The 26,959-nt window shown below is 38.2% G+C and overlaps 1 protein-coding gene across 4 annotated transcripts in view; it reads left to right on the forward strand.

The window, feature by feature from the left end:
* LOC127418708 (protein FAM222A-like) overlaps positions 1–26,613 on the forward strand; it is a 90,777-nt gene extending 64,164 nt beyond the window's left edge. For all 4 annotated transcript variants that reach the window (XM_051659426.1, XM_051659416.1, XM_051659436.1 and 1 more), the window contains one exon: positions 23,275–26,613. In XM_051659426.1, coding sequence (XP_051515386.1) covers positions 23,275–24,728 — 1,454 coding nt within the window. In that variant the 3' untranslated portion in view covers positions 24,729–26,613. The remainder of the gene's footprint in view (positions 1–23,274) is intronic.
* The last annotated feature ends 346 nt before the right edge of the window (positions 26,614–26,959 follow it).

The following is a 26,959-nucleotide window of genomic DNA, read 5'->3' on the forward strand; positions in this document are numbered from 1 at the left end:
TCTAGAACTAGTAATTTTAATGGCGATTAACTTTAGTGTAGTAAAGGTTTTGGCAATAATAGTGAAAAACGTTGCATTTTAGCCTCCACACCCTTGTCAGAAGGCCTGCTCGAAGTCCATTTCACATGGAAATGCGTCACATAACGAGAGTAAAATAAGTTGTGAATGTAGTTTCGTGTTAACTTAAAAATGTGCAAGGTCAAAAAGGGCCAAAAATTTAGAAAATGAAAGCAGTCAGTCAGTCAATGTCAGTCAAACAGGCCCTGTTTACTGTGTGAAAGAGAAAAAGGATGATTATTTTGAGGATGATGCTTTTGTTGAAGACTCCATCACACTCTTTGATCTCAAAGACTGATCCTATGGGCAGATACCCCTTAGATCTGGCCAAAACTTTGTGAGTATGTTGTGAGTTTCTTTATATATAAACAAAGCATAAACAAAGCTTTTAGGATTCTCAAAATTGTTGATCCTGAACTGAGGCTCCCAGAGTTTGTCTTCAAAGCATTTTTAAAGATGTTTTGAATTATAGTTGCTTTGGTTTTGTCCACCACTTGAACAAACCGAAAGTGGAATGCTCTTTTCCCATTGCGATTTGCTTGTTTTTTGTTTGAGCTTTTTCATTTTCCAACGAGCCGTGTGGCATGGGGTGTGAGGGAAAACAAAGTCGCCCAGTTCTCATCCCACAATGCCCCTGACATGTCTGCTGATGGTTAGCATTCCACACAGTCACGAAGAGGATAACACTCTGCTGTCGCTGTTGTTGCGAATGATGAAGAGGTGCTCTCAGAGGTGTTAGGAGGAGAGCGAGTGGATTTCTCTCGCTTCTACAAGCTCCGAGGATTTCTTATTCATCTTTCTTTATAATCTCTCATACCTAGCGCTCTCCTCAACGGTATGGAGGGCAGAGAAAAGCCGTTCTGTGCTGAAAAAATAAAACGTGCACCAAAACTCCCACAAGCACAAAAAAACTCCACAAACAACAATGACAGAGAAACTATTACAATATATACCAAGGTCTACATTTAAGTGTCACATTTATATAGTTTCAAAAACTTCAGCTTTCATTCTATTCAATTCTGTTCTATTCTGTTTTGTTTTGTTCTAAAACAATACAATAATTAGAATATAAAGAACAATATTATAGCCATAAGAAAGCAGTCAGATCCTGCAGCTTTCATTCTATTCTATTCTGTTACAATCATTATAATATTTAGATGAATATTACAATCATTATAATATCGCAGACTGGTCTTGTATCATATAGGCTGGAAGAAGTATCAGTGTTGTCTCTTTTCCCACGCTGTGTGTGTATGTTTGTGGAGTGTGTGTGTGTGTGTGTGTGTGTGTGTGTGTGTGTGTGTGTGTGTGTGTGTGTGCAGGCAGCCTGGCCCTGCTGGCCCGATGCAGGCAGAGAGCAGACAAATGCAAAGAGACACTTGTGTGTGTAGAATGGTATTTGTAGTGACGCTTTGACCGCAGATAATAAAGTGTTTGCCCTGAGGTGATTTCAGTCGGCAAGCACCCCCAATGAAACTCGCTTACTCAGGAAAAGAGAGAGAGAGAGATAGATAGACAGATGAGAGTGCGAGAGAGAGGCCAATCGAGAGGTATGGGAGAGAGATAGAGTGGTGAGTAAAACAATTCTGGACCATATCCAAACAAGTGTGTTTCATTTTGTTAAATTAAAATTTTGGAATTGGCTTTTAAATGGTGTCATGCTGGAGATTAATACAAATTAAACTTCTTGTGTCTTCGGGTGGATATTGCCTCAAATGTTATTTCCTCAGAGAAGGTTTTAAGTATCACGCACATTATTCATGCGCATTTTAATTTGTCTCAGAGCCCTTGCACTTATTAGCTCTGAGATTCACCTTTGATTGAGAACTCGCTGGAATCATCTGGGAATTAGCTAAGTAACCCGAATATGTTTTGCCAGTTCACCCGGAGGAGAGCAGGAAATTAATCGATTAAAATCAGAGCCAAGTGTGGCCTTAACAAAATATTAGATTAGATTTTGGATAGCTTTTCCATTTCTGTTCAACACTCACTTTTTCTGATTAATCTGGCAACAATTGTTGTATTTATATTTGTTGTGAAATGCTGTCATTAAAACTTAGTGACAGCACTTGCAGACAGAAACCAATTAGATTTGCTTGCACATAGAGATGGTCGGTTTATCAGTATGTTTATCTGCCAATATTAGCATTTTTTTATTTTAATCTGCCATTTTTAAGTATAAGGACAGGATTCGAAGCTGACAATGTGAGGGCTTATTCTTTTTCCCAATTCATACAGTATCTGTCTTTTTCTATGAGATATTGCGAAAGAAAAGCTACGTTTTATGAGTGAAATTTTTGATTTAAGATAAAGATTGAAAAAAAACTTTTGGAAAATAATTATAAAATCTATACCGCATCTAAATATGATTATCTGTAATTTTCAGTATTAGCAAAAATTTCTGTATCAGTGCATCTTTTACAACTTTGCATAGTTTTTTGCACTCATTCTGTGTGATCATCAGTTTCCTGATATCGTCCCTTTTTGCTTGAAGTAATTTGTTAGTGGGACTGTTTTAATCTTTTCTTGTATATTAGTACTCTCATTTCTTGAGTACATTTATTTCAATTTAAATGTGAAAATAGGCTTCATGTGCATGGTATTTTGGAGTCCTCCACATAAATTCATTGAACATTACTTTTAGAAATTCCTGAAAATTGCCATTTCTACTTGTAACTATGCTGTATTTTCTCTCACTCTGTATGATCATCCATTGCCTATTGTCACTAAGGAATTTAGTTATCTTACCTATTTTTATCAACTGATGCATATTCAGATCTCATCATCTCTTCAGAGCTCTTGGCTGTTTTGATCAGACAGGCAGATTGGTCCACAGTTCGGCTCTATTATTGTCATTAGTGTATATGTGTGTGTGAGGTACAGAGATCTGAACCCGAGCCTGCGGTGCAGGAGGTCGGGGGGAGGAGAGTCGCGTTCTTTCAGCTCTCCACTCAATTAGAGCCGGAGAGACACACAGAGGCATGCTGGGTTAATTGTAGAGATTCAAACAGCTGTCACATTCAGGGTTCCATTGTGCCGACAACGGTTGTTACGGCGAATGGGGGCTTGGGTTTATAATCGCTGAGTAATCAGTGTGAGAGAAGAGCAGATGACACGTCCATTAGCAACAGGCAGGTATTGTTTAGAATACAACGACACCAGAAGCCCCTCGTGCACTCTTTCTCTCTCTCTCTCTCTCTCTCTCTCTCTCTCTCTCTCTCTCTCTCTCTCTATCTCTCTCTCTCTCGTTCATGCTCCATCCCACTTTTCTGAAACCCTCTGGTGCTGACAGAGAGAGAGAGGCATAAAACCCTGGTTGTGTTGGTGTTTGTGGGGAGTATTCATACTGTCTGTCTTAGGTAATATGCAAGATTACGATTAGTGTGTTCTAAATCATAGTATGGTGAAAATGGTACATCAAAGTATGCCATTTGGGCATCTTTGATTAACTGTTTTCAACATACTATCATTTGGAATACAACAATTGTAATCTTGTATACTACACTGGACAAATGGATGTGTACTTAAAAAAAACACCAGATATAATGTGCTATCTAGGCACCTTTGATGTACCATTTTCACCATACTATGATTTGGACCACACTAATCGTAATCTTGCATATTACCTAAGACAGACAGTGTGCATACTCCCCACAAACACCAACACAACCATGGTTTTATGTCTCTCTCTCTCTCTCTCTCTCTCTCTCTCTCTCTCTCTCTGTCAGCACTAGAGAGAGAGAGAGCACGAGGAGCTTTTGGTGTCGTTGTATTCTAAACAATACCTGCCTGTTGCTAATGGACGTGTCATCTTATCTTCACTCACACTGATTACTCAGTGATTACAAACCCAAGATTTTCAAAGTATGTGTTGGTCTGTCCTATGTAGTATGCAAGATTCTGATTAGTGTGTTCTAAATCGTCAAAGGTGCCCTGATGGTGTACAATTTTTGGTGGATTTTTTTTAAAGTATTTTCTAGTTAAGTATTTCATTAAGTATGCATCCAGGATCCGAAATTAACACCCGCCAAGTGCCAAATGCGCATAAATTTTCTATTTGGCTGGTGAATTTCACAGCGTTACACGCCACTCTGGTGGGTGCTTTTTACCTTTCTATCAGTTTGTGTCAGCTTATAAAATAATTTTACACATTCCAGTTTTGTCCTCAAGGGGCTCTGCAGGCCTACAGTCAGTAAGTTCACAGGTGTTTACATAGAACAAGCAGTCCCGCTGCTCATCGATATTCTCAAAGGTAGATTCAGTGCTTTAATCACATCATTATATTTAAGCAAAAGTTTAATAGATCAACACTGTTTGTATATTTTGGCCTGTAATTGTGCATATTTAATATGATAGCGATGCTCGTGTACTGAAAGCTAATAGACAATACACGGTAGCTCTCTGGCTTTGTGAGCGGGGCTAAGCGGATTTCTTCTGCATTCCGCATCACTGGACATGCACCATTACAGGGAGAAGTTCTTCGTACGAACAACATGGATTTTCTTGGATTTCCAGTGGATGTGAGAGTATGTTTTATTTACCCACCACCACACATTACAAGTTCTCTGGTTATGATCACATTATAATTCATTACATAATTTTGTTAATGGTTCTAATATTCAGTCTTCCGGCGATGCGGACAGAAAACCAGACTAAAATACTTCCTGTATTACTATTAAGCACCGTAGCAACCCTCATTGCTACTGTATCTACAGCTTGAGATGAGACATTAAGCGCTAGCAGTAGACAGATTTCCAAACAAATGATTCTTTTGAACCGGTTCTTTTTAGTGAATCAAAGAGACTTATGAATCATTTGGAGCTGACTAAATTAATGTACTCACTCAAGTAAACAAAGAACTGTTACTGTGTTATGTGTACTTAAGGCTCATGAGACTCACTCCTTCATATGACAGTAGTGATGTAGTTTAAAATACAAATTTAGTTTTTGTTGTATTAAAATTGTGAAAACTTTTTCTTTTTTGTTTTTTTGTTTTTTACATATTTCATAAATAATAAAAATAATACAATTCTTAAAAAAAAAAGTTCATTTTTAAACATGCTTACACTATAGTTTATTTGTCTTTCATGTCTGTAAAATCCACTTGTAAAATGCAAATACAAATAAATAAGTATATAAATATTGGCTGGTAAACAATTTGATTTGCTGGTAAATTTTTTCATCTTCCAGCCACCTTGGCTGGTGGGCTAAAAAGTTAATTTCGGACCCTGTATGCTCCATGCATGCTTTATGCAAATATTCCATTGTGCTACGTGAGAGGATTTGTTTTCAATTGTTCTCTGATACAGTATCAAAATGCAATTTTATGATATGGTAGTATGTTGTGCTCTCTTACTACTTACCCAAATGTATTTTCGCATTAAGGCCCAAAGCGTACTCTACACAAGTATGTGAATGCAAATGCTTGCAGCAGTGCAAGCTCCGAAAAGTGTCAAAGCACATTTCATAATGCATTCTCACCTTTAGCCGCAAGGGTCTCTATAGAAGGCATTAGTGTAAACTGCTGCCTTCAGCAATACATTGGCTAAACCTTTGATTCTATGTTTGTTTTAGTTGTGTATTGTATGTTTCTGGACTATTGGAGCACTGCATACTTTCCAGACTTCATAGAAGTATACAAAAAAAAAAAATAATAATAATTTCTGAAGAACGATCTGAGGCCCATTTGTGGCTATATTTAAGCTATAGAATATGTACAGCACAATGAGAGGCACCTACATGCATTGGAAATACTCTGCTTGGTTCTACATTGCAAGGGTCAGGTCAGGAGTCTTAATTGCAAATACAGTTGAAGTCAGAAGTTTACATACACCTTAGCCAAATACATTTAACACAATTCCTGACATTCCCTGTCTTAGGTCAGTTAGGATCACTACTTTGTATTTTAAGAATGTGAAATGTCAGAATAATAGTAGAGAGAATTATTTATTTTGGCTTTAATTTATTTCATCACACTGCCAGTGGGTCAGAAGTTTCATACACTTTGTTAGTATTTGGTAGCATTGCTTTTAAATTGTTTAACTTGGGTCAAACATTTTGGGTAGCCTTCCACAAGCTTCTCACAATAAGTTGCTGGAATTTTGGCTCATTCTTCCAGACAGAACTGGTGTAACTGAGTCAGGTTTGTAGGCCTTCTTGTTCGCACACGCTTTTTCAGTTCTGCCCACAAATTTTCTATCGGATTGAGGTCAGGGCTTTGTGATGGCCACTCCAATACCTTGACTTTGTTGTCCTTAAGCCATTTTGCCACAATTTTGGAGTTATGCGACCAAGCTTTAACTTCCTTACTGATGTCTTGAGATGTTGCTTCAATATATCCACATCATTTTCCTTCCTCATGATGCCATCTATTTTGTGAAGTGCTCCAGTCCCTCCTGCAGCAAAGCACCCCAACAACATGATGCTGCCACCCCCATGCTTCACAGTTGGGATGGTGTTCTTCGGCTTGCAAGCCTCACCCTTTTTTCTCCATACATAACGATGGTCATTATGGCCAAATAGATCAATTATTGTTTCATTACACCAGAGGACATTTCTCCAAAAAGTAAGATCTTTGTCCCCATGTGCACTTGCAAACTGTAAGTGGCTTTATTGCGGTTCTGGAGCAGTGGCTTCTTCCTTGCAGAGCAGCCTTTCAGGTTATGTCGATATAGGACTCTTTTACTGTGGATATGGATACTTGTCTACCTGTTTCCTCCAGCATCTTCACAAGGTCCTTTGCTGTTGTTCTGGGATTGATTTGCACTTTTCGCACCAAACTACGTTCATCTCTAAGAAACAGAATGCGTCTCCTTGCTGAGTGGTATGATGGCTGCATGGGCCCATGGTGTTTATACTTGCGTATTATTGTTTGTACAGATGAACGTGGTACCTTCAGGCATTTGGAAATTGCTCCCAAGGATGAACCAGACTTGTGGAGGTCCACAATTTTTTCTGAGGTCTTGGCTGATTTCTTTTGATTTTCCCATGATGTCAAGCAAAGAGCTGCTTAAAGGCACAGTTAACTTAGTGTATGTAAACTTCTGACCCACTGGAATTGTGATATAGTCAGTTAAAAGTGAAACAATCTGTCTGTAAACAATTGTTGGAAAAATAACTTGTGTCATGTACAAAGCAGATGTCCTAAACAACTTGCCAAAACTATAGTTTGCTAATATGAAATCTGTGGAGTGGTTAAAAAATTAGTTTTAATGATTTCAAACTAAGTGTATGTAAACTTCTGACTGCAACTGTAATGCCCAATGCCAAAGTTGAAGGCTGTTAGGTCCCCATCTAAACATTTATGTAGACAACTCATCTGCTTTAATAAGTGAGGCTTTGCAAGGGGTAAATGCTTTGAACCTTTTGGAGTTGCATTGCATATGTGTATGTTTCTCAGAATCAGTTCCTGTTTATCTGTGCCTTGCCACAACTGATATTTGTTGAGCCAATGTTGATGTTGTTTTGTGTGCATTCATTGTTTTGTTAAACCCTTTCACTCCTACTTCTGCAGGCATGGACGACACGACTGGACATTTCTGCATTTCTGCATTCTTTCACCTCTCAACCATCACAGATGCTTCACATATTAACAGTGCTTAAATATTCAACATCAACTGTGCTTCTGTAATCTGCTAATCTCCATGGGAGGTTGAAGTTTTTTAGTAATTAATTGAAAATGCGACTGAAAATATTCAGTTATTTTGTGTCACAACTTCTCTTTCATCTCTGCATCATTTCCTGCAGAAGCCTCCCTGAAGACTCATGCACACATCTGGCCTCTCTCTCTCTCTCTCTCTCTCTCTCTCTCTCTCTCTCTCTCTCTCTCTGTCTCTCTGTGAGTCAGTCAAGAAGTCTTTATTGGCAAGATTGTCAGCAGTACTTGTGGTTCCCAATTTTGACAATAAAGTAAATAGGGTGGATAATTTACATACAAAATATGGTATACTTAAGGGATAATGTACAGTCAGCCAGTCATTATCACAAAATAAGCCAGAATAAGTTGTGGAAAACCAAAATTTGAAAATTACATTTTGTGAAAATTAAATGGACGTGAAACATTTATTTGAGTCCAGGATTATTTGTGTTTCCACATTTTCTACAGCTAGTCTATATTAAAAATATGTTCTTTGTTCGTAATCTTGACCAACCTATATGGAGATTTCCCCATTCAAGTAGATAGGAGATGCACTTTCATGACTGGTAATAGCTTCCTGGGAGCGTTCCAAAGATGGCCGCCAGTGGACTGACTTGCTCGAAATACTTTTTGTCTTTGGTTTGTCTCAGGCAGTGGAGCATACAGTGATAATGTATTTTTGTATTTGAAAATATATACATTTTGTTACATTTACGCCTGTTATCCACATTAAAACATCGTTTTCCTCCACCTTAAACTGAGTGTTTAAAAAACACTTTCCATTACTGCATACTTTAGAAAATAATGATGTCTGTAAACTCAAAAACAGAATTTTTTAATTATAATGGATTTGTGTGGATATGGCCTTAGTCTGGTGCCTCTGATGGTTCTTAGGTATTCAGCCTTCAGAGTAATCATCATTAGTCTCTTTTTAAGGATCTTTAGCATTTTAGAACTTGATTTAATTTTCTCTCTCTTTACCTTGATACGTTGCTTTCAAGAACACATTTATAGCATGTACAGCCAATTCTACTCTTTTTGTAGGACCTCAAATTACAATTTCTTCATCCCACTCTTATCCTTCTGATGCCCCCTTCCAGCACACACACACACTCTTGCTGCTAATTAGAGTATTGTTAATTGAGTATTTAGGATTATGCATCCTCCACACTGCCTGCTTGCTCAAGGGCGGTCCAATGAGCGTGAAGGATACGCGTCACAGCCTTCTTCACTTTCCGTCTGGCCTTGTCCTATCCGTAGCCCTGGCTGACCTGGGCCTTTCCTAGGCTTGCTCGCCCTAACCTATCTTCCCCATGATGGGACGTCACCATTCGGACCATGCGGGTATGTGTTTCTGGTGCGATTCTGTGGCTTGATTGCGTTGGCGGCAATGAGAGATGGCATTTAGAGAGCTGCTGCTCTGATGGGCATGGGCACTCAGTGCCAGCCGCGAGTGATTAAGGACAGAGGTCATTCCGCTAATTAACCCCTTGCCATCCTGCTTCCCGCAATCTTCCCCTACCGTCCTACCTCTCTCTCTGAGTGCTTTGTGCCTGGCAGGACTGGATCATTTGTCCGTATGCCAGAAGAGAAAAGGCCACAATGCATGAGTGAATACACTAGCTGAGGACAGCGCTAATATTAGAATGCTGGTAAACGTACGGCATCAAAACAGCAAGTGAACGCAATGGATCATTTCAGTAAAAAGAAGACGAATAATCAGTAATAAATGTACAGGACAGGGGCCGGGTGTAATTCAGTTTGTTCTCAATGTGTTTGTGTGATTGAATGTGTGCGCGTACACACACACACACACACACACAAACAGTAGTTTCTACTCGGTAGAGAGAGAACACGGGGAATGGCTTCCTGCCTTCCTCAGGGGAAATAATTAATCTGTACAAGGCTGTCACATGTCGAGATGAAGCAAGTGTGAAGCATTTTGCCCAGGAGGCATTGCAGACTGTTGCCCATGCAGACACCTGTTAGAACTCCTGCCCCACATTAACATACATCAACACACACAGAAGCAACCACAACACACATCACTCCACTGAGCTGATGTGTGTGCTATTGTGTGGTTTCATGCCTGTCTATTTACTGGTGTGTGTTTTGTTTGTTTTTGCGTCATGTTTTCTGCAAACTTGTCTCTTGTGTGGATTTGTTATTGAGTTTATCATGTGGGTGTGTGTGTGTTTAGGTGTGAGTGTCTGTGTTTATCACAGGACGCCATCTGCACTGTACCCGCAAGTGTGATCAGAGACATTGAGCACCAATAAGTCACACAGGTCTGAGCCGATGAAAGATTTCACACTCGCATACACTCATTCAGGGGATGGTCAATGTGACAGATAATGTTGGTGTAATATCTGGGGAGGGGGAAGTGTGATGAAACAAGTCAAACAAGTGGTGTTTTGAAAGATCAGGTGGTGCATTTGTTCATCTGGTTCTTTCTTAAGGCCATGTCTGCATGATAAACAAAGACTTTACGAAGTTTATCACTTATAACTGACTTAAAATCAGGGTTCCAAATGAACTTTTCACCAATACTGCCAATGGCAGGTCAATTGGGTTGTCTTTAGATGGTGTGTATGACTTTGATTTGAATCATGTCACTTAAAGAGCACCTATTAAGTTTTTTCAAATATTACCTTTAATGTAGTGTGTTATATAGCTGTTTGTGAATGTAAAAAAAGTCTGCAAAGTTTCAAAAATCAAAGTGCACGACAAATGGAGTTATTGACTCTCAAAAGAAAGAACCAATTCTGAACACCTGAAACGAGTCGTTAGTAATTCCAGACTTACTACCTGTACTAACCTACGTAATTTGGTAACAAAAAACCCGCCTCTGGTCTTCATTGGCTGCTCGCAAACAGCTTTGACCCGCCCTCAAACACTACACTAAGCGGTCGACCAATCACAACAGACTGGGACATCTGACCAATCAGAGCAGAGTAGGCTCTCTGAAAGGAGGATGAATCCTTTAGAACGGATCATTGAACAAGTAGTTTTTGACACTGGGAAAAAAAGGTAATGCTGCAATTTAAATTATGAGCAAATTAAAGTGTTTTTTGACCTTGGTTGCATGTAAATCTATTGTATGAGACAAAATTAGGCACGTTTAAAAACCATAGTAGGTGCTCTTTAAATCAGCAAGGGTCAGACTATCGTTCTTACAATTACAACTATGTATGCAGGTCTGTTTACTCGCCAAAGTCATTTTTTTACTGACAATTGATGCTTGGTGAATGTAAACTTTTTGGACCCTGCTTATAACCCAACCAGGAACTTGACTTTAGTTTTTTCAAGAAATAGTTATTTAGAATCACCCACAAATCAGGCAATGAAAATCAGTTATAATGTTATAATCGAGCTACAGTGGGTTTTTGCTTAGTTGAGCTATAATCCTTGTATGTCCAGTATGACACAATACGTAATCAAATATTTAAGGTTGCGCATTAACTTTTCTTTCCAGCTTAGATCAGGAAATAAACTTGCTTTATGGATGTGAAAAAATGGACATGGATAAAGGAAAAGCCATCCAAAACAATTTGAAACCTTCAGTCTTTGACCACTGAGACATCGGAAGGATATCAATTTAGACTGCACGATTGATTGACTGCGGTGAATGTTTGATTCTCCCATCGATATCCATATTATTTGATATGAAACGGCCATAACTGTCACGTCTGTAACGCATAATTATGGGCATTTAAAGTAAAAAATGGGGACCAATTGTTCATCGTACTTAACATGCACACAACGCTGAGTCCATGTATGGTCTGATTAACATGTATACATGCTGGACAAAGATGAGCTTCAGTTGCATTATCTAGGTCTGTTAGTCTTACTAAGCAAATATCGGATGGTAAAATTTCATTCAGACTAAGGCCTCGTCAACACTAATACGTTTTCGTTTTAAAATGCATCTTTTTCTCTACGTTTTGGCCTTCCGTCCACACTGAGATGGCGTTTTTGTCAGCGAAATCTAAGCTTTTCGAAAATGTTCTCCCAAGTGGATAAATTTGAAACGGCCGTCTTCGCATTGTAGTGTGGTCAGGGAAAACGGAGATATCTGAAAACGATGATGTAGTTGTTGTCATGTGATGCAACCCCAAAAAATCAAGATGGCGGCCCATGTTGTAGCGGCGTTGTTGTGCCTGCTATCCACTTTGATAGTGTTGTTAAACATAAATGTAACTTTGTATAACCTTCACATTAATGTTCCTTCAAAGGCGATGGGAAGTTTACTCTGAATTGTTGTCTGGCGACGGAAAACGAGGACAATTGTGTTTCAGACTGTATATGGGAAAGCGATTTTTCACATGTGCAGTAAGGGGATTTAAGACTTTTCATACGTTTTAGTGTGGACGGAGAGCATTTTGAAGACAATAACGCCATTTTCAGACGTTTCTGGATTAATGTGGACATAGCCAAAAGTGTTTACATGACCTAAAAAAACACATTGTTGTTAATGTCTGATTGAAATCAAACTTTTAAAAATCTATATAAATGCACTGAGTGATTGCTACTTCAAAATCGCTTGTCTCTCTCTCTCTCTCTTCAACATTGTGCTCATAGCTGCAGTAATAGGTAGAGGTCTTTGTGGGTTGGAGCAGCTCTCTATGGGCTTGAAAGGCCTCTAATCCCTGTGGCCTGTGAAGTGTGAAACCCTTTGATGACAGGTCAGTTGCTGGAGGCTTTTGCCTGTTGACTAACAACAAGAGCAAGCCACAGAGAGAAAGACAGCAACAGCGGCTTTAGCCATTATATGAAAGAATTCAACAGAGAAATTTAGACACAGAAAATATGGACCTGTCACCCAAAAACACAGCGGAAATAGCATTGGCTGCGCTTTAATGGTAATTAGCACGTTTTTCGCAAGATGGAATGAAGGTAGGAGAGTGATAGAAGGCTAAGGGAGAGTGACATTGCAAAGCCTGGTTTCTTAATTAAACCATGTAATGATCAAAGATACTTACCCAATCTGACCCCCCGTTACCTAAAGGAGATCTGAAAGTTTGCTCCTCTATTTGCATACGGCCCAGCTACGCTGCTTTGAAATCCACTGGTTTTTTTCCCCTCTTTTGAGCCAATGAAGTGAGGCAACTGTCAGTCTAGTAGTATCGCATACACACACACACACATGCACAAAACTTCCCCACCCCCCTTTCTGTGCTAGCTGTTGGGGAAACATCAAAGTGCTGTGGCGCTGCTGTCACCGAGGGGGGTTGAAAGTGTCAGCCCCTACGCTGGCCCTGCATGGGCCAGACAGATGCTCCACAGCCCCCATTTCATCTGACCCATTTAAAACCCCTCCAATTAGACTGTGACAGTGCAAAGATGAGCAGCCTTTCATCCGCTGCCCGAGAAGATGCTAACGTATAACTAACGTATAAACTTTAAACACTCTGCAGACATCTGTAGCCTCAGGAATGCTTAAAAAAGACTCATTAGACATAAAAGAGCTAGTTCTAAATGCTGAGTCTTTGGAATTATTTGGATTTCTGCTGTTTTAGGTAGAGGAAAAGGTAGTGGCTGTAGAAAGTTTTTGGGATTTTCAAAATTTTCACAGGTTTACATCTTTTTATTATATATGACATTTATTCTTAAGACACTTATTCAATTTAAAATACGATGCTAAAAAAAAATTATCTAAAAATATTGCTTTTAGAAAGGAATATTTCACCCAAAAAATAATTTCGGTCATCATTTACTCATCCTCTTGTCATTCCAAACCCATATGTCTTTCTTATTTATACTGCTATTTTACATACAACGAAAGCATACATGGATTACAGGTTATCTAGCTCCAAAAAAGGCACCATAAAATATTCCATATGACTTGTTTGTTATGTGACAAGTCTTCTGAACCATATGATAGCTTTATGTGGGAAACTGACCAAAAATTAAATCACGATTTACTAATAACTCTTGCCATCTGCTGTAGCTCTGAAATTTCATTCACAATTCCACATATATAAAAAGCCACTTGGGTTCAAAGACATACGAGGACCAATGGCATTTTGTGTCATTGATGTCAAACCTGTTGTCAGTGTAGTAAAAAATAAGTGTCTTGTATTACAAAACAGTCATTTTAGAGACCACACAAAAAAATTCCAGATAATTTCAAAAATCTTGGTAATGCTGATTTGCTTGGTCTTTGTGCATTTGCATTTTATTACAAGAAGCACAGAACTGCTAAATAGATTTTTATGTGTGTTTTATTTACTCAAGAAAGCAGATTTGCATGTGGTTTGACACTGTTACTCTGAAACATTAACTGCTAAGAGTTAGTTAAATTGACTCTGATTAGATATGCAACGTCACTTTTCTTATAGCAATTATTTAAAATGTGCCATACGGCTTAGAGCACATGGAATGTGTAGATTTAGCTGCTTGAGTGATTGACCCATGCCAGCTTGGAAGCAGAGGAGGAAAGAATGTTTGAAGTGTGACAATCTGAAATGTGACAACTTCCTCACAGCTGGATCACTTAAGTTTTTGAAAATCACTCTGACATTTGCTGACGCTGTCATTTGTGGCAGTTTAATTTTAGTCAGAATGATAAAAAACACCCAAAAAATGTATCCCTTTAAAATATCATTTTTGCGAGGGTTGGTAGTCATTTGTGGCAGTTGATTTATCACTTGTAAATTGAGTGCTTTGCCCACTCCCCCTCTGCCTTGTTGTAGCACTGAACTAAGTAGCCATGAAATTGCCTGAATAATGTCATTTAAATCCAATCTCAGCACAGCCCTTCACCTCCGCTCATCCTCTCTGCTGACTCACGCAGCTTTTTCTCCTTGTTTCACAACTTTTTTTTAATATTTATATATATATACAGTAGTATATATATTTTGGGGGATTTTTACCACTTTTATTCATAGACAAGGTTGAGATTAAACAGGAAGCGGAGAGAGAGGGGGAAGGGATGTGTGCATGACCCAAGCCAGATTTTAACCCTGGTCTCACACATGAGCACAATAGCACTGTATACAAGTCCACAGTTCTGCCGTTTTTCGAACTCTTTTTCTCAGAATCTCAAAGCCCTAGATTTCCATGAATAGGTCAGATTCGGGGTACTTTCATCAAGCCCAAATAGAGTCCAATTAAAAAGGGCACTTTGTCTTGATGCCTGAAGACAATTAAAAGTTTAGGCTTATTAGATTTTGTACTATTTCCTGCCCTGTCTGACATGTGGTTAAAGACCTCACTTTTTAATAGGAGTAAGCCAGTAGCACAGTTTTTAATGGATGTATCAATCACTTTTCTTTATTTCTTTTCATTTTTCTTTTTTCTCTTTTTTTTTTTTTTTGCTGAATAAAAAAATAAAAAATAGAACATATAACACAAAGATACATAAAGATGGACAAGATTAGAGAAACACATAAATAAACCAAGTGTAACAATACATATAATACAGAGTTTAAATCATACTGTAGACAGATATGACATACAACAGCAAACAGGTAGATGTCTATATTTCCATATGTCTAAGTATACATAATAACTAGATCCACAGGGTAGGATATATTTGGTGTAAAGGGGACTGGTAAAGAAAGAAAATATGTTGAGCATTTTATATTTAATCAGTAGTATGTCTAAATAGTTTGTCATAAGCCCACAAAACCCCCAGATCTGTAGAGTACTCATCAAACAAACCAAAAATAAATAAATAAATAAATAAAAAGGTAACTTACAAACACAAATATGCCAGAGTGGAGCGCTGCCCCCTCTCAAAAGGTCGTCAAACGCCTACAGCCTCTATGATAGCTATACTTGTGTCCCAGCCCCACCTGATTAGGAAAGCTCTGTGAAGACAACACACCACGCTAAGAGTCAAGGGTATGAAATCCCAAGCAGGCCAACTAGTGCAGACTGTCACTATTCCACCCCATGGGACACCAGTTCTTTATGACAGTACTTAAAAGAAAGAATAGGACAAAAAAAATAAAAGGTACATACATACAGTATACAGAAAGTACATGCGTGTACATTGTCCTCATATTGACACTTTATTAAAATATTTTAACAGTATTTAATAGGGTGTGCAAACTCGTAAGGCAAGAGGGGTTTGTAGACGTACGATCTCCACTATACCATGGTATAGTATTAAGGGAGAGTACTATTATGTAATATAATGTAGTATTCAATATATAAAAATACTGTATATATTCAAATATATATATATAATAGAATTATATAATAATGTGATGAGATAATAAAATAACCATATACAATATGATATAATATAGTATAAACCTTCTAATATAGTAGAATGGTAAAGATTATGTAAACATGCATATTGAGTGTAGATATGTATTTTCAATATTTTTAAATAGAGAACAATTCAAAATTTAAAGACGGGGGGGAAAAAGCAATTTTCATAAGTCAAATTTACATGTATGCAAAACAGAAAAATAATATTACAAAATTAAAAAATAATTACCAAAGTCTATAACAGTTAGCATAGTGATTTTGTCCTGGGCTTTTGTGGCTAACAGGAGGATACTTTTTCATATACTTGGAAAAAGTTGAAAAAAATGGGACCATATTTCAGAAAAATTATTTGTGCATCACTTAGATGTAGCAGCTATTTTTTCCATTGATAAATATTCTAATAATAGATTTAACCAATGATTGATGTTTAATGATTTTTTAATTTTTCCAGTTTTGTAAAATAGCTTTTTTTGCAAGTGTCAAAGCTATATACACCGATCAGCCACAACATTAAAACCACTTGCCTAATATTGTGTAGGTCCTCCTCGTGCCTACAAAACAGTGCCAACCCGCATCTCAGAATAGCATTCTGAGATGCTATTCTTCTACAATTGTACAGAGCGGTTATCTGAGTTACCATAGACTTTGTCATTTCGAACCAGTCTGGCCATTCTCTATTGACCTCTCTCATCAACATGGAATTTCCATCTGCAGAACTACCGCTCACTGGATGTTTTTTGTTTTTGGCACCATTCTGAGTAAATTCTAGAGACTGTTGTGCGTGAAAATCCCAGGAGATCGGCAGTTACAGAAATACTCAAACCAGCCCATATGGCACCAACAGTCATCCATGTGATTATCTATTCAGCCAATCTTGTGGCAGCAGTGCAGTGCATAAAATCACGCAGATCATGAGCTTTAGTTAATGTTCACTTCAACCATCAGAATGGGGGAAAAATTTGATCTCAGTGATTTAGAGAGTGGCATGATTGTTGGTGTCAGACGTGCTGGTTTGATTATTTCTGTTCACGCAAAACAGTCTCTAGGATTTACTCAGAAAGGTGCCAAAAACAAAAAACATCCAGTGAGCGGTAGTTCTGCTGATGGAAATGCCTTGATGAGAGAGGTCAACAGAGAATGGCCAGACTGGTTCGAACTGACAAAGTCTATGGTAACTCAGAGAAAAAGACAAGTCTGTGACCCATTTTTTGGTGGGTAAATGCATCAAGTGATCTGTACTGAGAATTAATCTATATAATTTAGATAATGTTTGATTTGAGGGTGAGAAAGCTTTAATCTTTGTAACAAATGGGGATGATTGAATTGTGTTATGGTCAATGTTTATTTTATTTTTAATTGCATTTGTTATTTGTAAATAATTAATAAATTGTCCATTCGGAATATCAAATTTGGCTAATAGATCTTTGAAGGAAATAAATCTGTTATCCTAGAAGAGATGGTAGAGGTGTGTGACTCTGCGTTGTTCCCACTTGCTAAAATAAAGAGGTAATTTATTAGACTCAAAGTCAGGGTTGTGCCAGATTGGGGTATACATGCAAGGTTCCATCTTGGAGTTGGTCATTTTTTGAATATTCCACCAGGCTGTCAGAGTCGAGGAAATTAGTAGATTTTTAAAACACTCATGTTGTTTGATAGTTGTACCTATAAAGCGTAAATCACATAGTTTAATATTATTACATTCATTCTGTTCCAGTTCAATCTATGCATCGTGAGCTGTGTTGGGGTGTATCCAATTAATTCGATATTGTAATTGGTTTGCTAAGTATTATGTTAAAAGGTTGGGTGTGTCCAGTTCTATCTGTATCTTGTTTTTCTGCAGAGTGGATAGGCTGATTCTTGCTTTTTTATTTTTCCAATAAAAGTCAGATATAGTTGAGTTTAGTGACTGAAACCATTTAGTAGTGGGTTTGAGTGGGATCATAGAGAATAAGTATTTAATTTGAGGAAGAATTTTCATTTTGACAATTGATATACAACCCATTAGGGAGAGTGGTAAGTTATTCCAGCGTCTTAAATCATTGCTAATTTTAGCTAATAGTGGAGTAAAATTCAGATGAAACAATTCTGACAGCCTAGGGGAAACAAGAATGCACAAGTATTTAATATTTCCAATGGGAAGTGAGAAGTGTGGGCCTTGGGTTGAAGGATTCCATGAGTCAGCTGTAACCGGAAGTACTGTTGATTTTGTCCAATTTATAGTGTAGTCAGAGATCTGTGAAAAAGACGTTATGAGATTGAAAACTTCAGGCAAAGATTTTGGTGGGTCTTGGAGGTAGAGTAGAATATCATCTGCATACAAATTAATTTTATGTACCATATTTGCTGAGAGTATGCCTTTTACCTTATGATTGTGACAGATGGCATCAGCCAATGTTTCAATATAGATGGCAAGTAGTAGAGGGGAGGGTGGGCATCCTTGTCTAGTGCCTCTATGTAGTGTAAAGCTTTGTGATGTGATTCCATTAGTTGTTGAGGCTTTCGGTTCATTATATATTGTCTGTATCTAGTGAATAAATGATTTTCCAAAGCCAAGTTTCTCCAGAACCTCGAAAAAGAAACTTCCAGTTGACTTTATCAAATGCCTTTTCTGCATCCAAAGAAACTATTATTGCCTGAGATTGATTACGTTGTGATAGACTAATAAGATTGAGAAGCCTTCTTACATTACTGGAAGAGTGGCAGCCCTTGATGAAACCAGTTTGATCATTGTGGATAATTGATGGAATTATTGATTCTAAATGAGTTGAAAGAGCTTTGGAGATTACTTTTATATCAGTATTTATTAATGATAGTGGACGATAACTAGATGGAAGAGTCTGATCTTTATCTGGTTTCAATAATAGTTTTATTGATGCTGTATTCATATAGGATGGGATCTGACCTTTGGTCTTTATTTCTGTGACCATTTTAAAGAATAATGGACCCAGTATATGCCAGAAGTGTTTTAGGAATTCAGCTGGGAATTTGTCTGGACCTGGGGCTTTATTATTAGGTATCTTTGTGCATTATGTAATTCACAGAGTGTTAAAGGTGAATCTAGAAGATCTAATTGTTCTTTTGTTAAGTTTGGTAAATTTAGATTATCCAAAAAATATTGAATGTCTGTTAGTTCCGGATTATTTTTGAGGAGTATAAATCGTTGTAAAATGTTAGAAAATCAGGTTTATTTCATCTGGTGATTGTGTGTAATGCCTTTTGTAATCCTTGATGGCAGTTATGATTGATTTTTCTTTTTTGTGTTTAAGTTGGTTTGCCAAAATATTTACTTGATTTGTTATTATATTCAAATTCATTATACCTGAACTGTTGTGCAAGAATTTTTTTTTCTTTTTTTTTATTATTATTATGTTGTCAAGCTGAAATTGTAGTTTTTTGTAATTGAATACATGTGCTTTGATCCGGTTTATTTGCATATATGTCTGTTAATTGTTTAATTTTTTCCTGTTAAATTATGTTCAAGTTCATATTTTAGTTTTTTCTTAAAGGGTATGAGATGATTTTCCCCCTAATTACCACCTTCCATGTCTCCTAAATTAGAGATGCTGAAATATTAGTGGTGTCATTATGTTAAATAAAGAAAGCCCATTCATCCCTAGTGAATTTGTCAAAATTCAGATCTTCCAGTAGTGAGGTGTTGAAACGCCAAGTTGGGGAAGTTTTAGCACTAAAAGAGTCAGTCTGAAGATTTAGCGATATGGGTGTGTGGTCATTAATTATTATAAGGTGTATTTTGGTGTTAACGATATTTTGAATACTAGAATTACTTAACAGAAAAAAAGTCAATTCGTGAGAATGATTGATGTAGAGGTGAAAAGAAAGAATATTCTGTAACTGTCGTATTTTTGATGCTCCAGCTATCTCCAAGACCCAAATCTTCCATGTATTCTTTTATTATTGTTGATGATTGAGAGTATCTTACATTTCCTGACTTACTGGACCGATCTAAAGTTGGATCTAAGACTGTATTAAAGTATCCTCCAACAATTATTGTTGAGTTAGTAGACAAATTGTATATCAGTGAGAAAAGTGAGTGGAAAAATGCGGGGTCATCCTTACTGGGACCATATAGATTAACAATCGTAAATGCTTTATTGTGAATAGTTAAAAGGATAAAGGCATTAAGGACATGCTTATTAATATTATGCCCTTACCCAAACCCCTTATCTAAACCTAACTGATCAGTAGAGTGTGTAAACATGATAGGAAGCTGTTTTGTGTGACAGAAGCAAGTAATTGTTGTGTATTAGATGGAAACGATGTCCAGGGCGACGTAATTGGCTGTAGTGAAAGTTGTACGAATTCATACGAAATAGCCAAATTTAGAAAAGTCTGAATCCTTACGATTTCAGTGTGAGAGTGTGTAGGAATCTGTAATTGTGTCATTAAGAATAAAAGAGAGTCTCTTATGAGTTAAAATAGTGACATCTCTTTGCTTTGAACCTAAGGTAGAAGAAAAGACTTTATTAAAATGTGGAGATAAAAGGATTTGTTCCTCTGATACTGAAAGGTGGATTTCTTGCAAAAGGCAAATATCAGCCTTTAGTTTCATTAGATGATTAAAAACTTTATATCTCTTTTCCTGTGAGCAAAAGCCACGGACATTCCATGATACAAAGTTTACTGTATACATAAGGAAAAATTTATTTTAGCCAATAACAATCATAATAATATTGATTTAAGTGGTGTTATTATTCATAATTATTATATAGTGTTAAACTCTGAATGAAAGCTTCAAATGTAACATCTAATTCATCCTTCTTTAGTATATGCCATGATTCATTAAGCAGGATGGCGACTGTATGTAAGAGTACAATAAAATAGACATCATGGAAAAGAAACAAACAATAGACAACAATGAATACTACTGATAGGTAAGACACTAACATATTTAAAGCTAAGAGTTGAAAGAAAATGCGATTTGGGGATGATAATCAGATGTGTGTGTTAATCTCTATTTGAGTAAGTTCGGGTGTGTATGTGCAAAGATGTGTGCAATCACTGTCCAGATTCAGTCGTGTAGGAGAGCAAGGAAGGGTGTGAAGTTTGCAAGGCAGCAGTATTAATCGGGCATTTGTGTAAAGCTACTAGATGATCTTAGAATAGCCTTGGTGTGGTAGATGAATTGCGGTAAAGTTGACCGTCTATGAACAGTTTGTCAAAAATCGTGTAGGTGCGTATATTATTCAGTCTGTGTTGCTTCATAATTGTATACAAGATCTTCAGATGCTCGTTGATTTCCCTTGGAAATTGATAGTTGATACCAAAGTTCGTTCCTTTAAGTTCTTTTCCTTTACTTTCAATCAATTATTTTTGTTTGTAGTGCTCCAGTTTGGCGACTATAGGTCGAGGACATTTGGTGGTAATTTTGCCAAACCTGTGTACATGATGGAAGGAAATCTGGTCAACAGTTTCTTTTTTAAGTTTAAGATTCGATGTCATAAAGTTTCTGATCAGAGCTTCTGGGTTATCTGCAGAGGAGTTTTCGAGGATTCCTGAAAAAATCAGATTATCGTGCATACTTCTGGTTTGTATATCGAGTAAATTTTCATTGAATATTTTGTTTTCGGAGGTGAGAGTTTCAACTTGTTTGGTGAGCATTTCAACTGTTGTCTGCAACGATTTGTTTTCTGTTTGAAGATGCTCTATTTGGTCGTAAGTGAAGTTTAAACTGGATTTAATTTCTTTTATCTCCGAATGTAATAACTTGAAACAGTCCAGTTTCGTTTTGATGGACTGTAAGACACCAACCTCAATGTCTGTGGTCAGTAGATCTTCTGTATCTGTAGCAGAATCGTTCTTTTTCTGTTTGGCCGGGTTAGTGTCTGTGTTTTGAGGGGTGGTTGTAGCAGCATCTGCAATCAGCATGTTGTAGAGTTCATAGTAAAAGTCAACAAAATTTTTCCAAGTTGTCAATATAATCCACTTTCAGTGTGTTTTTTTGTATTTATTGTTTTTTTTATATCAAAGTATGAAAGCAGAGATTATCCAAAGTATCTTGAATTGTATAACTGTATAAAGCTAGTTTTGTTTGTTCTACCTAGTAGACGCGGCGTGTTGCCATGATTAGTCTTGCCTCTGTTGCCTGTGTTGCGATTGTTGCGTCATCACATCTGCCCCCTTCACACCTCAATACACTCCTATTCTAGAAAAGCTGCCTTTTTTTTTTTTTATTTTGACAAAAAAATAAAATAAAAAAAATCACAAAGCTCTTGCAGTACATTTTGTCTCAAGCTTTTCATGTGGCAGAAAAAATCTGGTTATGAATTCCCAGTGGGCAGAGTTTCAGAGAGAGGTAATGTAGGTCTGTCTCTTCATTTGGAGATGGTCTGATTGAATAATTGAGAAATTGGCCAGGCCACGGCTAAGATCTACTGGTACTACTTATAAATCTCAAATGTTTCAGTGCAATTAAACAAGCCTTTTATCCTCCTTACTTCCTGCTTGTTCTCCTTTCCGTCTCCAGGGGTAACCCAATTTTGAACAAAAGTGAGGCCAAATTAGTTTCACAAAGCACTGGTTTAATAATGCCTTGGGTGCCTGATTTCGAGTTAAAAAAGTGCTATTTATCCTGGGATAAACTTCCTTTGGAATTGAGAGAGAGAGCGAGAGAGAGAGCGGGAGAGAGAGAGAGAGAGAACTGGGGTAAGGAATTAAATATAGTTTCTATAGGGAGGCAGGAACATTCATTATTAACAACATTGTAACGTATGTGGCTGCAGTTTGTACAATTACCTTTATGTTCCTTGCAGCCAGTTTCTTACCAATGTAGGTTACAAAAAACTACACACATCAGGTTAATGTCAATTACTAGACAGGTAGATAATACAGTACATAATACATGTGTATAGGTCATGGAAGGGTCTAGTTTTCTTTAAGGAGCATGAACAGGCATAACTGGGCAGTTGTTGTGAAGTGGTCCACCAAGAATAGCAGGTCATCTAGGGTGACAATCCTTAGAGGCAAAGACTGTTTGACCTTCAGAGAGAATGATGGTGATGGAGGTTCTGGCTAGAAGGAAAATAAGCTGAATCTTGTCAAAATTCAGCTTGAGGTGATGGGTTGACATCCAGAAGTCAGAAGTGTGGAGACAGAAGCTCTCATGAAGCTGGACACACATGTCTCAACTGATATGGATTGGGTTGTGCAAACAAGTACAGAATATAGAGTGCCAATGCTTCCATTGAACACATAAGGAGGGCTTTTCAAACTAAAGTAGATGGCAACCAGAAGCTATCAAGCTCTAAACAAGACAAAAAAAAGTAGTCCATGCATCTGTTGTGCTATATCTCAAGCCTTCTAAGTCCGACTTTTGATATCCTTGTTTTTTTGCCTTGCAGATGAGCTGACTGTCCCCATGCCTTCCCCGCGCTACCCCAGCACAGCAGAGCTGGATGCCTATGCGCAGAAGACTGCCAACAACCCACTGTCCATCAAGATCTTCCCCACGAACATCAGGGTCCCTCAACACAAGCATCTTAACCGGACTGTGAACGGATATGACACCACTGGTCAGCGCTACAGCCCCTACCCCCACTTCCACACTGGAGGCTACCAGGGTCTGCTGGCAATCGTTAAAGTCTCATCATCATCCTCATCATCTTCATTATCCTTATCATCTTTTGTACCCTCAACAAAGGGCGTTCTCAAAAACTCAGAGGGCAGGAGGACTAAGCTGTCTCCGGCACAGATAGCAGTGGCTCCTTATCCGCCTCCAAACAGCAGCACTTTAGGTCATTGCCACGGACAGATCATTTACCATGCAGGGCCTCACAAACCCCCAGAGGCCACCACTCTATCGGTTCCTCCCAATGTCACTGTGGCTGGGTCCGTGATTCCTGTGGCAGGGGGCCGTGGGCTGAATCTCCCTCCTCAGTCAAACCTTCCCTCCATCCAGAGCATCATTTACCAGATCAACCAGCACTGCCAAGCCCAGGCTCTGCAGCAGGTGTGTCAAAACGGGATGTCTACGGGTGCACCGAACCCCAGCCCATCCAAACAGGAGACCACCAACTCCTCAGGGGGGATTTACGTCACTAGTGTGGCTCCACAGGGAAACATGGCCTATTCAGGGACGGTGTTACCAGGGCAGAATGGGGAGGTGATGAAGGCTGCAGTGTATCCTGAAAGTATGGACTACCTGCTGTGGCAGAAGCAACAACAGCAGCAGGCAGTGTTGAGAATGTACAGCGGAGGAAGTGGAGGAGGAGGAGCTGTCAGCAAGTCGCCCGAAACTTGCGCCCCAGGCGCATCTATCATGCTGGGTGGGGCGCAGGTGTCCTCTAGAGGTTATCCAATGACGGCCAGTACGAGTGGCGGGGGTGGACTTGACAAGGTCAGCTCCTCCCCTTTGAACTGTGTGGGAATGCATGGGAACTTTTCCGTTGGGCAGTACTTCGCCCCTCCTTGGAACAGTGTTCTGGTTACACCAGACAGTGACTGCTACAACCCTCAAGAGTTGCCTGGAGCTACCACCACAACTGCACCAGTGACAGGGCACAGGGAGCTGGGATTCCCTCACCATCATCAACATCCTCATCACCACCACCATCACCACCATCATCATCACCCTCCCATAGACAGCACAGGGGGGTTGTGCTGCAGTTTGCCAAGCAAAAACCTCTGTAATACGTCAGTGTTGAGCAGCAGTCTTCAATCACTAGAATACCTGATCAATGACATCCATCCTCCCTGCATCAAGGAGCAGATGTTGGGGAAGGGATACGAGACCGTGTCTGTGCCGAGACTGTTGGACCACCAGCATGCACACATCCGCCTCCCTGTTTACAGATAAGAAGAGACATACCAGGTGGCAGTGGGTCAAGCTGACCAATTTAAAGACCTACTGGAAAGTCTTTAATCAAAAACTACAGATGTTGCCATTGCAAGTTGCCTAGATTTGCAGTGGAATTTTTGTGATACTGCTCTAAGCAGACTGGGGAAGTCTGGATCAAAATACAGAATGAATGCTGGAAAGCTAATCAGTGCCTCTCGGCTTAGAGCTGGGAGAGAATGGCTGGCTGGGAAATGGAATGTTGCAAGATCCTAAATGCAGATATGCAGATTATGTTGTACTTTTTTGTTTTTTGGCCAAGAGGGATTTTTGGTTGTTTTCCAGTTGTTTCTTTTTGTGATTTTTCCTTTTAATAATTTTATCAGGCTAATAAATTTTTTTTTTTTTTGGATGCGAGTCAATGGTTGAAATGAAGTCAAATATGGCCTCCTCCCAATATAGCGAGTAACTGATTGGGATTAGCATGATGAAGATGATGGTCTTAAAGTTACAGTATCTATAAAAGTACATAGCTGAACCTGTACTCACAAAACACTGTAAAAGGGTAAAGGTACACACATTGCAGAATTGCAAAGACCAAAAAGCAGCAAGATCAGTGCTTTTAGGTGAAGTTAATGGGTATTTCATTGAATTGAAAAAATCATCTTAGCAGTAATAATTAGGGTTTTTTCAGAGAAATTGCACTGCTTGGGGTGTGAAATCTTAAAGTGAAAGTACAGGGATGTTGGAAATTAGAAGTTTGAATATAATGTATTTAAAGAACTTGAAGACTTGAACCTATTTTTGTTGTTTTATATATTTGTAGTATATAATATGCTTTGGCTGCTAAGGGAATAAGAGTGTAAAATGCTTAGGGTTTTTAATGTTTCATTTTGTTTTGATTTTATTCTCCTTTGGCTGCAGTATAGTTTCTGCTGTTCTCATGATTTAATCACCATTGAGAACAAACAACATAATCAGCTCATTTATTTGCCTACACTGGAATGCACACTCTCCAAATACACAGATTTAATGGTTACAAAAAATAGTTACTCTGGAATGAGACAGCCCTCATTAACAAGTTTGGGCCTATCAGGCTTTTTGGCATGTCTTTAGATGGAACATCTTATAAACACATATTATACTTAAATCTGATTTCAGATTCCGAAAATAAGATGTCTTTTGTCTTCAGAGCTTAAAGTTGTGATTGGTTAGGGAACAAATTGCCTCCCACATTGCTTTGAATTAGCGATGTGAAAGCTATTGCTAATAGTATTGCCACACTCAAGTACTGTAAGCAAAAACCTGAGGGCAGCCGACTAATCAAAGGTGTCACTTGACCATTCCTCTTTTTGAATAGATAAAAACAATCATTGTGGTGCCTCTCAAACAGAGGTGGAAGGAGGGAGGGTGAGGTGTCTCTGTCAGCTCTGTGCTAGCGGTTTGAGCAGGGTTTAGGCCGCTTATAAGCTTTGTCTCGACACTGAAATATTTGTTCCGACTGTGACTTTCCTGTGAATGTACTGCACTTAGATTACTGAGAAGACTAATGCCTTGTGGGACAGAGAGGGGTAAAATAAAGAAAAATTTGATGGGCACAGCAGTCCCCGGCATTAAATTAGCATTTCTTTTGTCAGTCAAATTTCAGCTGTAAATTGAATTTAGAAATTCGAGCGAGGTGACAGGGGGTTTCTGTTGGAGGCAAAAGCTGGCTACAGTCTAGATTTATGAAGTGCAATTATTATGACTGTATTAACAATTTTTTTTTTTTCTGAGCTGACACCAAAAAAAAAAAAAAAAAATGTAAACTACAGCTGTGTCTACATTCCCAATGTACCACATACTCATTCCCTTCTTGTTTTGAGGTGCAAAATAAACTGATTTCAAGAATTTATTGAAAAACCCACATGTTTGTTTTGACCTTGTTTTTATGCCAAAAATATTTCCTAAAACCAATAAAAAGGCACTATATTCTCATGGACACACTGGACTAGTTTGAAATGGGAAAAATAAAGTTTCTTTTAACTGATTACTCATAGAAATCTCTAAAGTAACACACTTTTGGGCTTTTTACACCTTGGTTAACGCAATACTGGATTATTTTTTGTCCTTCATATTTTGTGATTTCAAAGTACATTCGCAAACCCGTGTTCTAATACGTGTTCTCATTTGCTATTTAAAATCGTTTGATTAAAAAAACCTTGATTATACAAGGGCAGCACTAAACCTGTTTTAATAACTGTTTATCCATC

This window comes from Myxocyprinus asiaticus, chromosome 3, assembly GCF_019703515.2.
Source record: "Myxocyprinus asiaticus isolate MX2 ecotype Aquarium Trade chromosome 3, UBuf_Myxa_2, whole genome shotgun sequence".
Lineage (NCBI taxonomy): Eukaryota > Metazoa > Chordata > Actinopteri > Cypriniformes > Catostomidae > Myxocyprinus > Myxocyprinus asiaticus.